Raw genomic sequence first — 11,829 nt, 5'->3', positions numbered from 1 at the left:
CCAGAAAAGCCAGTGCTAGCAACCCCCAGTCACAGGTGTGTCCCCGTTGGGTCCATCATAGCTGCCTGGCCAGCACTTAGCTCTGTGTAGCCATATACCTATGTGCATTTATGTGGAATGCCTGTCTTCCAGCATGCTTTGGGCTACGTGAGAGCAAGGGCCATGCCTGGCTTGTTCCTCAGTGGATACGGTAGTGTGTGGTGTAGAGTGGGCATTCAGGAAAGATTTGATGAATGAATGAATGAACTTGTGAGTGAATGGATGCTCTCCTAAAGTCTGGTGCTCTTGTGCTGGTGGTTCAGACTGGCTGTGCGGTCCTGTAGCATTGTTTGCTTGTGTCTTTGAACTTATCTTTTAAATTTTACCTTTGTTGTCTCTGTGGAACTTCCCAGAGTGCCATGAGCACACCAGAACCTTAATGACAGTGTGTCTTATAATGAATTTGTTGACTGACACTTTACTAGTATTTGGAGACAAAGAATATTTCCATAAGGAAACCATGTTGGAGTATGAGTGTGGTAAGGAATAGCTGAGTGGCAGCCTGCCCTCTTTGTGTGTGTGTGTCTTTCTGCCTGAATGTTCCCACACCACACTACTCAGTACAGTTTGGGTTATGCAGCACACTAGAGGAGCTGAACCCTTAGTGAGCCGATGCAAGCTGATCTGAATGCTAGGGTCCAGGTTTTTAATTTAGCAGTTTGTTGGCACTAAAGCTGTCGCATAGAATCCCTCAGTTATTGAAAAAAAATAAGTCTTATTTATTTATTTATATGTTGTTTGTTTGTTTGTTTTTGAGACAGGGTTTCTCTGTGTAGCCCAGGCTGTCCTGGAGCTTACTCTGTTGACCAGGTTAGCCTCAAACTCAGATATCCACCTGTCTCTGCCTCCCAAGTGCTAGGATTAAAGGCGGGCGCCACCACTGCCCAGCTTTTATTTTGTTTTGATTTTTGTTATCATTTTGGTTTTGGGTTTATGGTTTTTGTTTTGTTTTTGAGGCAGGTTATTACTATGCAGCTCAGGACACTGTGGAACTCACTGTGTACACTGTGTAGCCCAAGCTAGCCTGGACTGACTGTAGTTCTGGCTCCTACCAGACTTATAATCCTCCTGCCTCCGCCTGATGAATGCTGGTATTCATGAATATATCTTATGTCCTCCTGCTTGGTTGGTTTATTTGTTTCCTTTTGTTGTGTTTTTTTTGTAAACCATCTTATTATGAAATGTTTAAACCAATTTAAAGGAGAAATGATTGTATGATATACTACGTATTGTCGTACTCCCATCTGACAGTTATCAAGACTTAGTCATGTGGGTTTATTTAGAACCTTGTTTTTCTTTGCTAAAGTATTTTTAATCAAACGTAAGCATCATGTCACTGAAACCCTTTAAATACCCATTCTAGAAAACACAGATATTTCCTTAGCTACCCAAAATGCTGTGATTATATCTAGCAAGGTGACCCATAATGCTTTGCTATCACCTAACGCATTTCATATTCATATTTTTCTTACCATTAAAGTGTGTATTTTCTGACAGCTAGTTTGGTTGAATCAGGATTTGGACCAAATCTGCATCCATCCTGGGACCCTCCCGTGTTTCTTGCTTCCTTGACCTAGAGAGACTAGAACACTTGTATAGAATGGTCCTAACTGCAGATCTCTCTGCTTTCTTATGATGACATCGAACTTGTGTCTGCATCCTGTTACACTGTGTATGGATATTATCTCTAGTGCTCCTCAGTCTTGATGAATCCCCAATTCCCTCTGTGCTCTAATGGCAGAGTCATGCCTGTTCTCTGACTGAGAAACTGAAGACTCTAGTATCCTCCCCAGGTTACAGAGCCAACAGTTGTCAATGTTTGGGTACAAGAATTCTAACGAGCATCCTGGCAAGGTAGAGAATGCTAAGAAAGTACTGTGAGACAGTAATCTAAATATACTTCTTAAGCACCTTAATCACGATGTCATTGTGCCAGGAAAATAACTTGGATATTCTCTTTGTGAAGCAAAGTCAACGTGGCAGGATCTCAGTCTAAGATTCAGATTCTGGCAGGTGCCTGTCTGGTTCCCATCGTCATTCTTTCCCCACTGTATGTATCATATCATCTTTTCATGTGTGTTGTTGCTTTAAATAGTTCTTTCGTGCCCTGACCTACACACCAACATCAGATCAACGTTTGCTGTGGTTCCCACTGGCTTCCATTCACTCTATAAATCACGTCTATGTTCATTGGCTTGCCGCGAAAGACCTAACTCTAATGGGGAAAATGTAAAGCCTCCATTTTATGCAACCACTTTTAGAGTTCAAATTGATCAGTCTACTCTGATGATCGCATCCACTCAGATCCACTGCTGTGACATTGGATGACGACACAGCAACAAATACAAAAGAACCAGCAACAAATACAAAAGAACCACAGATTTTCAGATGGTGGTGCCGGGGACATTGCCACGTGCTTACAATAAAAACGAAACGGTGTGTGTCTGTTATTTCAGCACTCAGGAGGCAGAGGCAGGTAGATCTCTGAGTTCGAGGCCAGCCTGGTCTACAGAGAGAGTTCTAGGACAGCCAGGGCTAAATGGAGAAACCCTGTCTCGAAAAAACAAAGCAACCATATAAACAAACAAAAAAAAAGACAAGACATTCCTGTGTTAAGGACTCTCCAGCCACTGGGTGATGGCAGAACCTGAGCATATGCAGGAATGGACAGTGAGATGACGAGGGTGAGGGAGTGTGACTATACATACCGTCTGCCTTCTGTAGCCCAGAGCAGAGACTGTGGCAGCACAGGGTTGGGGAAAAACAGATACTCAACATATTATGTGTATTTTTTAAGTGTTAAATATTAAAATGAGTATTGAGGTCACAACCAAAAAATACCATACATCCTCCTGTGACTATAGACTCTTTAGCAGAGTAGAGGTGTGCCTGGGAAAGTTGGGGTATTGGCAAAGCTTTTCTCTGTAGAAAGGATAGGGCGTAGATCTTCACTAGCTCATGTTACCTCAAGAGAAGGTGAGTGTTGATTACTAAGTTTTTATTTTGGAAGCTTTAAAAAGTACCTCCTTTTTAATATGCATATATATACATATATATGTATGTATATATGTGTGTGTATATATATATGTATACACACACACACACACACACACACACACACACACATATATATATATATATATATGCATGCATGTGTGTATATGTGCCATGTATGTACAATGCCCATGGAGACCAGGCAGGTGGCATTGGATCCCCTGGAACTGGACTTACAGATGGTTGTGAGTTGCCACGTGTTTATAGGAATTGAACCCCAATTTTCTAAAAGAACAGCTGTCTGTTAATGCCAAGCCTCCTCTCTACTCCAGCGTTTCCAGCAGCATCTGGCCCAGGGCAAAGCCAGGCATAGTGACAGACATCTGTGACCTGAAAGCCAGCCAGGGTTATTAGGCTAGCCTGGACTATATGAGACCTATGTGGTGGGGGTGGGGCCGGAGGAAGAACACATTTGGAAATGACTCCTGAAGGAACCTTTTGTCAGTTCTCTTGGAGAGAAAGGGAAGTTGAAAATCAGGATTATCCCGCCTCTCAAAGGTTATTTGATCTCCTTAGGGCTAGAAGGGACCTTGAAATGTCACTGTAACCTCATCTTCCTTTGCTGGCAGGTCTTGGCAGACACTCCTTCAGGCTCTGGTGACAGTGCCTACTTTGAAAACCAGGGGGAAGTCTGTGTAATTGCATCTTAGCGGGTGACAGACAGCTAGAAGAGAGGCCACAAAGGTGTTGCAGTCATTTTCCTCAGATAAAATACTGGAGGGACGGCAGAGAGAGGAGAACAGGGCAGAGACTTGGTGCTGACTTTCCTGGATTGAACTCCCTGCCTTTCTCCCTTGTTCTCAGAGTGACCAAAGGCAGGGGCGGTTTTGTAAGGACAGGAAGGAAGGGGAGAGCTGCATGTCCTCAGTAAATCTCGAGAGTGTGATGTCTGCTGTCACATTCTGAAGTATATCATTGGTTAGACTTCCAATGCCCCCTAGATCCTCCGTGCCTAGTTCCCAGTGCGCAGTGGCTCAAGAGGCCATGCAGTGTGGCAAAGCCATCTCCATGCCCGGAAGACATATGAGGCTGTGTAGAAATTGACTTACACCGTAAGTCAGTAAGAAACTTCATCTTCCAAATCATTCATCTTCTGAAGTCCCCACCCTGCTCTCGTGCTAGAGCAGAACCCGCACTGGCAAACTTGCCTTGTCTGCCTTCAGCATAAGCCGCAGGTGCTCCTGAAGTTATGGAGGGTCCAGCTGGCCTGGGGTTGGGTTTTTACCAGGGCCACCTTTTATGTCCCCTAATGTAAGATGCTTTCTCTGTTATGGCGTCTACGAGCACGCTTAATCATACACTGTGAATATGATGAGCCCAGGGTCCTCTGGGGTGTCACCATGGGTTCTGGATTAGATTGAGCCAGACTGGAGGTTCCCCCAACACACTGCTGCTTGCAGGTTAAACTATGTAATAACGTGATGGTCAGCAGGTAGAAGTAGATGGCTATTAATCAAAAATCTAAATTTTAACACGTCTGTGTGTGCTAGGTGTGTGTGTTCCCGTCTTTGTGTGTGTGTGTGTGTGTGTGTGTGTGTGTGTGTGTGATGTAGGAGGAGGAGGAGGAGGAAGAGAAAGGAGGAGGACGATGACGACTAGTAGGCTTGTGATCCTCCTGCCTCAGTCATCCACATGCTAAAATTATAGCCATGCACTGTCATGCCCAACTTTGGACTTTAGCTTTTGCAAGCAATTGGCCTAGCTGAGAATGCAACCAACTATCTCTAATTTTAGGGTTTGGTCTGAAAAATACCGGTTGATTTTAAAAGACAAGGTGAGAATTCTGTCTGTTAATCATGTACGTAATAAATACTATTACCCTAGAGACTGAGACTGGTGACCCAATAAGGCAACTGTAGGGGCTGGAGAGAGGCCTCAGAAGCTAAGAGCACTGGCTGCTCTTGCAGAGGACCAGGCTTCAGTTCCCAGCCCCTACCTGGTGGCTCCCAACCATGTGTAACTTCAGTTTTAGGGATCTGATGCCCTCTTCTGGCCTCCACCTGCGCCCGCACACACATAGCTATACATTAAACAAACAAACGAACGAACAAACAAACAGATAATTGTTTTGAAAAGAGAAGAGAGTAAAAGTTATATTAAATGTTCTCACTACACTAGAATGAAAGTAAAAGACTGAGTGATGTGGAAGATTCTAGAACATGCCTTCTAGGATCATGGTAAGGATTAAGAGTTTCTGGTATCCAAGGGGTGTCTTGTGGACCCCTACACGTGCAGGAACAATTTTAAAATGGCTGGAATTTCTCTCAGAGTAGAGGAATGTATTGGTGCCGTAAGTGTTGGAACCAAACCCGGGTCCTCTGCAGGAGCTGCCTCAGAGTGCAGGAGTGCTCTCAGTCTCTAAGCCGTCTCTCTGGCTGTTGTCCTGACACTTTGTTAAGCAACCTTCTGCTGATGCTCAAAGAAACTGATTTTTTAAAGATATTTTCAACACTCTCAAATTCCTTAACATCGTTCTTGTTGTGTTTAGAAGGAGTTTTTTTCTTCCTTCTTACCCAGGTTTACTTTACCTGACTCCCAGAGCTTCTGCTCCTTCTGAGAAGTTGTGGTACCTTTCCTAAGCTCCCTCATAAATACAACAGTGTACCATTTGTTATCGCCTTCACCCCGTGTGGCACATTCTCCAGGCAGCTGCATAATCTTCAGTTGTGTTTTATGCGACGTCCCTGGTGATGCCGGTAAAGAAAGTGAGCCTTAGGGAACAACTAGACTTGGGATCGAAGGGCGTCTCAGTTCTGAAGAACAATCTCTGGCACCTGAAAGTGAACAAAGCGCCAAGAACCGACAGAAAGACATTCCCTCCAAGCATGGGCAGACTCCTAAACACATCGACTCCTTAGCTGAAAAATAAGGTCCACCATCTCTAGAGAGTAGTTGGGTTAACTAGCGCACCATGTCTAAGAAGTGCACCTACTTCAGAGGGTTGCTTGCTACCTGTCAGGGTAGGGATACTGAGGCATCTTACTTCAAATCCTCAGTATTACTTCTGGAAGGGGAGTGTTTGTAAACAGCACCCAGTTCTTTAAAAAGCTGGCTGTGTGCTCTGTCCATCCTGGCAACTGGATGGAAAACCAGGGGGACTGGCCCTCTTTTCAAAGGCACGTACTTTGTGAACCAAGGAAGAGGTGCCGTGTACCTGCTGGACATTTGACTCTGTTTCCCCGGAGATGGGGGCACAGATACAGGACAGCACACAGAATGAACTAGAAAAGCAGATCCTGATGGCCACGTGTGTCTAGACTTTCTTAGACACACATACAAACGTGCCTGGCTTCCATCCCTGACTCTCAGCCTGAGTCCCAGCATCTCAGGCTGCCTCTTGTCAAGCCTAGAAAGAGGCTTCTGGACGCAGGGGCTTCGCTTCAGATTCTCTTTCCATTTGGAACCCATCATCTGACAGTCTGTGTGTCATCTAACTCTGTGTGTGTGTGTGTGTGTGTGTGTGTGTGTATCTGTGTGTTTGTACCTCTGTGTGTGTGTGTGTGTACCTGTGTGTGTCTTTATGTATATGTTTATGTGTCTGTGTGTCTGTGTTTGTGTGTGTGTTATCTATATGTATCTCTGTGTGTATTTGTGTATCTGTGTGTCTCTGTGTATATTTTGTGTGTCTGTATATCTGTGTGTTTGTGCATCTATGTGTATCTGTGTGTATGTTTGTGCATCTGTGTTATATATTTGTGTATCTGTGTATCTGTGTGTTTGTGTGTGTGTATATCTATGTGTCTGTGTATCTGTGTGTTTGTGTGTGTTATCTATGTGTATCTGTGTGTATGTTTGTGTATCTGTGTTGTATGTTTGTGTATCTGTGTGTTTGTGTGTGTCTGTATATATCTATGTGTATCTGTGTGTATGTTTGTGTATCTATGGTCTGTGTGTGTGATGAATCTGCTTTGTCGAAAAGTAGACAGTAATAATAAACACTGTCTCTCATCACCAACATATTCCCAGTACCTAGATCAGGGCCTGAAACCTAGATGCCCATTGAGCACCTGCTGTCTGGAAGTGAGTGAGGAGTAAGTGCTTGTGTCCAGTGGGAAGTGGAATTTACTTATGGCAAATTCCAACCAAGGACTGGTCCGTTTGCCCGCCATTCCGCTGTGCTCTCAGCTTCTGGGGGTCGCATGGGGGGACAGAGAGGCTGCCTTTCTCTTCCTCCTAGCATCGTTTTAACTGTAGCTGAGGTAGTCCTCTACTGATCATAGAAGGATGCTTGCACTAGTCCTGGGAATGCTGGTAAAGCAGGCAGGAAGATCGTCAGCTACAGGAAGGACTTGAGGCTATCCTGGGCTACGCATGGTGTCTTGAAAAGCTGAGGAAAGGAGAAGGCAGAAGAGAAGACTGTAGCAAAGTTAGAAACTCAACAAGAGAGTTTCTTTTTCACTTCCCTTTTCTTCTCTCTTTTTGAACAAATGAAATTAGTGATGTGTGGATTAAAAGCAAGCAAATGCCCAGGGGAAGGAAGGGCTGGTGATTTTATCTATGGTATGATTAAATAAAGGGTGATCTTTATGTCGTTATTCTTAGAGGTGTTTTGGTTTATTTGTTGTCATTGTCTGAGATAGAATGTTCTATAGCCTGGGCTAGCCTCAAACTTCTTTTCTTCTTGCTTCCCCTTCTTAAGTGTTGAGATTACAGGCACGTACCACCAGGCTTATACTAGGGAGAAGCTGGCATCGATTTTGATGACCAAGCCGTGCAGATTTCCTGATTCTCAAATACGGAGTTCTCCAGTAAGAAGTGACTTCACTAAAAGCCTTGTTGAGCTTCTTCCTGAGAATGATATCGACAGAGGCTAGTACTTGTTGGAAATTGATGACGGTGAGATAAAGAAGGCTTTCTGAAACAGGGGAGTAGATTCGGCTCAAAGGTGAAGACCCATGACCTTTCCTGTGCCACCATCTCTCAGGGCTGGACTGTGTGAACCCAGAGCCATTGTTGAACCAGAGACTGCTTCCCCTTCACTCTCTGCTTCGACTCAGGGGCTGTTGGCTTGATATGTGCGTAGACTCTACATACAAAGACATCAGATACAGGAGGATACTCTTTTTAAAAATAGCTGTGGATGAGTACTTTGGGCTTATGAGCAGAGAGTTTGTACAACAGGTATTCTGGTGCCTGGATCTCAGCTATCTGTGACTTTGCCAGGGGTGTGCCAAGGGTCACTGTCCTGAACAGCACCTCGCTATCATTACGAGTTTAGTCCCAGGATCTCGTGATCTCGGGATCTTATGTCTTCACAGTTACTGCTGGCCTCCAGAAATGCATCCAGCCCCGTGAGACACCAGGATAATAGAGCATTGTTTCCAAAGGAAGGTTTTAGGTTGACATTCAGTTCTCTGGTTCTGAAGCATGGTGACCTTGATACAGTAGGAAGATAGTGCAGATACGGTGTCCCTCTGAGCTGAGGCAGTGCCCTATTTACACAAGATGTCCACGAACATTGGAGGCCAGGCAGGCATGAGCAACAGAGACCTCTGTCTGCTGACTTGGACTACTTGCCTGTAGAATAAACACTCTCCATAAGCTGGGCTTCCTGCCTCCTGTCATCCTTCCCCTTAATGCCTGTACCTCATCACCCCAAACCACATGTTCCCTTTAAAGGCCATATTTCACCTCTGTCCCACCATCTTTGTTCCTGCTATCTCTATCCTATGCTCACCTGATCTTACTTTCTTCACAGGATAATTGACACCTGATTGGTACTTGGCTGGTGGATGCTAGAATTTTTTTTCTCTTAGAAAATCACAGTTCTCTTAGACAAGCATGGTGACAGATTGCTGTCATCCCAACACTTGAGAGGCTAAAGCAGGAGGATTGGCTCCGAGTTTGAGGCCAATCTGGACTATAGAGTGAGACTCCTTTAAAGAGGTAAAGCAAAGCAAAACAAAAAGAAATAGGCATTCAACTTGTTGCCCTGGCTGGCCTTGAACTCTATGCTCAAATGAGCCTCCTGCCTCAGCCTCCCCAGTATCTGGAGTTATAGGCTTATGCCACCACACTCAAATATCCTATACTCAGAATTCTACACAGCAAAATTCCATTAAAAACAGATATAGCATTTGCATTCATAAATAAAATTATTTTTAGAAGCTATCTGATTAAAAACACTTTTCCATTAAATTGGGTTCTGTATGGAGACCATGACCCCCTCCATCCCCCATCCCAGAAGCCTTGGTGGCTACCCCTGCTGGGAATCAGAACAAATATGACTTTACATATTTTGTAAAACCCAAAACAGGCACTGTAACTTGGCCCAGTGGTGATGAGGATCAAAAATCCAATCCACATCTTGGATGTCATCAATAGAGCCTCTTGTCTCCTTTTGATATTGGTTCTTTGAGAACTCCAAGTGTCTTGCAATGTGTCCTGAATATATTCACTCTCCCAGCTCAACCCAGATCCCCCTCTTGTGCATGTGTGCTGTTAGATCCACTGTGAATCATACGTGCAAATAGCTGGCTGCCTCCAGAAAACACTGCTTTCTTGTAGTTATGCACCGCCTCCGGTTCTTACACTCTGATCTTTGAGTCTTGGTGGGAAGGTGGGTATTCCATTTAGAGCTGAGCCCTCTGTAGTCTCTTGTTCTCTGCACCTTGGCCAGTTGAGGGTCTCTGTGTTAACTACCATCTACTGTGTCTTAGGGTTTTATTGCTGTGAAGAGACACCATTACCAAGGCGAGTCTTCTAAAAGAAAACATTTAATTGGGGCTGGCTTACAGTTTCAGAGTTCAGTCCATTATCATCATGGTGGGAAGCATGGCTGTGTCCAGGCAGACATGGTGCTGGAAGAGCTGAGAGTTCTACATGTTAATCTGAAGGCAACCAGAAGAGACTCTCTTTTGCAGGCAGCTAGGAGGAGGGTCTCTTCCACGCTGGGCAGAGTTTGAGCATTAGGAGCCCACAAAGCCCGCCTCCACAATGATGCACTTCCTCCAACAAGGCCACACCTCCCAATAGTTCTACATCCCTTGGGCCAAGTGTATTCAAACCACCACATTATGCAATTAGAAGCTTCTCAGGTGAGTTTATGCAGAAAGGGGCATAAAAAGGCAGGCAGAACCTTCTTCCCCTCCTCTTACTGAAGACCAAGCTGTTCTTGAACTCACCTATGTTACCCAGGTTGACCTTGAACTCACAGAGGTTGTCCTGCCTCAGCCTCCCAAAGTTAGGATTGTAAGCATGAGCTGCTGAGATCTTTTCTTTCTAGCAGTGCATCCGTTTGAGAGCGGCAGCCAGCTGAGCTTTTGCAAATTGGCTCTTAGAGATTTGTGGAAGCAATGAGTCATGAGTTTCATCAGCTATGAAACATAGAAAAGAAGGAGCCCCATTAAAAACCTAGACAAGAAATCACTTTTCTGATTCTTCCTAATCTACTTGCCTAGATTATTTTTTTTTTAAGTTCCAAACATCTAAAATGTTATACAATTTAAGATATATCCATGTGAAAGATGGTTTTGGGGATGGTGTATTCAATTGTAAAAAAACAACATCATATGATCAAAATATTTAAATTCTAACACCATTCCTAAGGAATATGACCAGGCTATGGCTTGCAGCACAACCTTTTTATGATCCACTTTTACATTTATGATTTACTAACATACACCATCTGAATATTTATGATGTTTTTTTCATCCATTAAAATCCACTCTGTTTTTTCAGCTTCTCCAGTTGGCAACGGTTACATCAAGCCTCCAGTCCCACCTGCTTCAGGCACACACAGGGAGAAAGGACCACCGGCCATGTTGCCGATCAATGTGGACCCAGACAGCAAGCCAGGAGAGTATGTCCTCAAGAGTTTATTTGTGAACTTCACCACTCAGGCGGAGCGTAAGATTCGAATCATCATGGCAGAGCCTTTGGTGAGTACAGACCATGAAAGGCCCTCTTCTTAAATCCATCTCTGTTCTGAACATGACTGGTACCCTAGATCCATGGGTTCCTGGTCTGTTGACCCAGCCAAGCTCAGATCAAAATATGGAGAGCTGGGGTAGGGGAATATACTGCATATACTGAACAGGACATGAGTCCTGGAACAGTACGTTATGAAAGCAACTATCCCTTAGCACTTACACTGTAGTGCATGTTATAAGCCACCTAGAGATGATTTTAAGTTACTCAGGAGGATATACATAAATGATATGCAAACATTGTTATCTTGGTTTGATTTCCCATTGTGATAAACACTATGACCAAAGGCAACTTGGGAAGGCAGGGATTTATTTCAGCTCATAGTCCATCATTGGTAGAAATCATAGCAGCACTTAAGAGCAGGAACACAGAAACAGGAACTGAAGCAGAGGACATGGAGGATTGATACTTACTTGTTCTGCCTGCTTTCAAATATAGCTACAAGGCATGTACATACTGTAGATATTTAGATAGAGAGAGAGAGAGAGAGAGAGAGAGAGAGAGAGAGAGAGAGAGAGAGGGAGAGAGAGAGAGACAGAGATAAATAGTCATTGCTTGGCATACTGTGACCCTCTATTTGAGGGTCTTATTGTTAAAGATGAGACTTCCTATATGGCATATTTCTTTGAGCCCAAGACCCAGGCTGCTTCCCTTAAGCCCAGAAGAGAGGTAATGGGAAGGACCCATGTTTGTTCAAAAGCAAACATCTTTAGGTGATGAAGGGGCTGATATCCTCAAAGCTACATCTGGAGAAACTCAGGAGAACCAAGAACTAGTGACATGGAAAGCAAAGCAATATGGGTAATA

At 44.1% G+C, this 11,829-nt stretch overlaps 1 protein-coding gene across 7 annotated transcripts in view; it reads left to right on the top strand.

Moving 5' to 3' along the window:
* Window positions 1-11,829, top strand: part of Fry (FRY microtubule binding protein) — a 374,882-nt gene that overhangs the window by 181,442 nt on the left and 181,611 nt on the right. For all 7 annotated transcript variants that reach the window (XM_076923845.1, XM_076923846.1, XM_076923841.1 and 4 more), the window contains one exon: window positions 10,774-10,973. In XM_076923845.1, the coding sequence (XP_076779960.1) occupies window positions 10,854-10,973 (120 nt within the window). In that variant the 5' untranslated portion in view covers window positions 10,774-10,853. The remainder of the gene's footprint in view (window positions 1-10,773; window positions 10,974-11,829) is intronic.

This window comes from Arvicanthis niloticus, chromosome 24, assembly GCF_011762505.2.
Source record: "Arvicanthis niloticus isolate mArvNil1 chromosome 24, mArvNil1.pat.X, whole genome shotgun sequence".
NCBI classification, from domain to species: domain Eukaryota; kingdom Metazoa; phylum Chordata; class Mammalia; order Rodentia; family Muridae; genus Arvicanthis; species Arvicanthis niloticus.
This window is presented reverse-complemented; position numbering and strand designations above follow the sequence as displayed.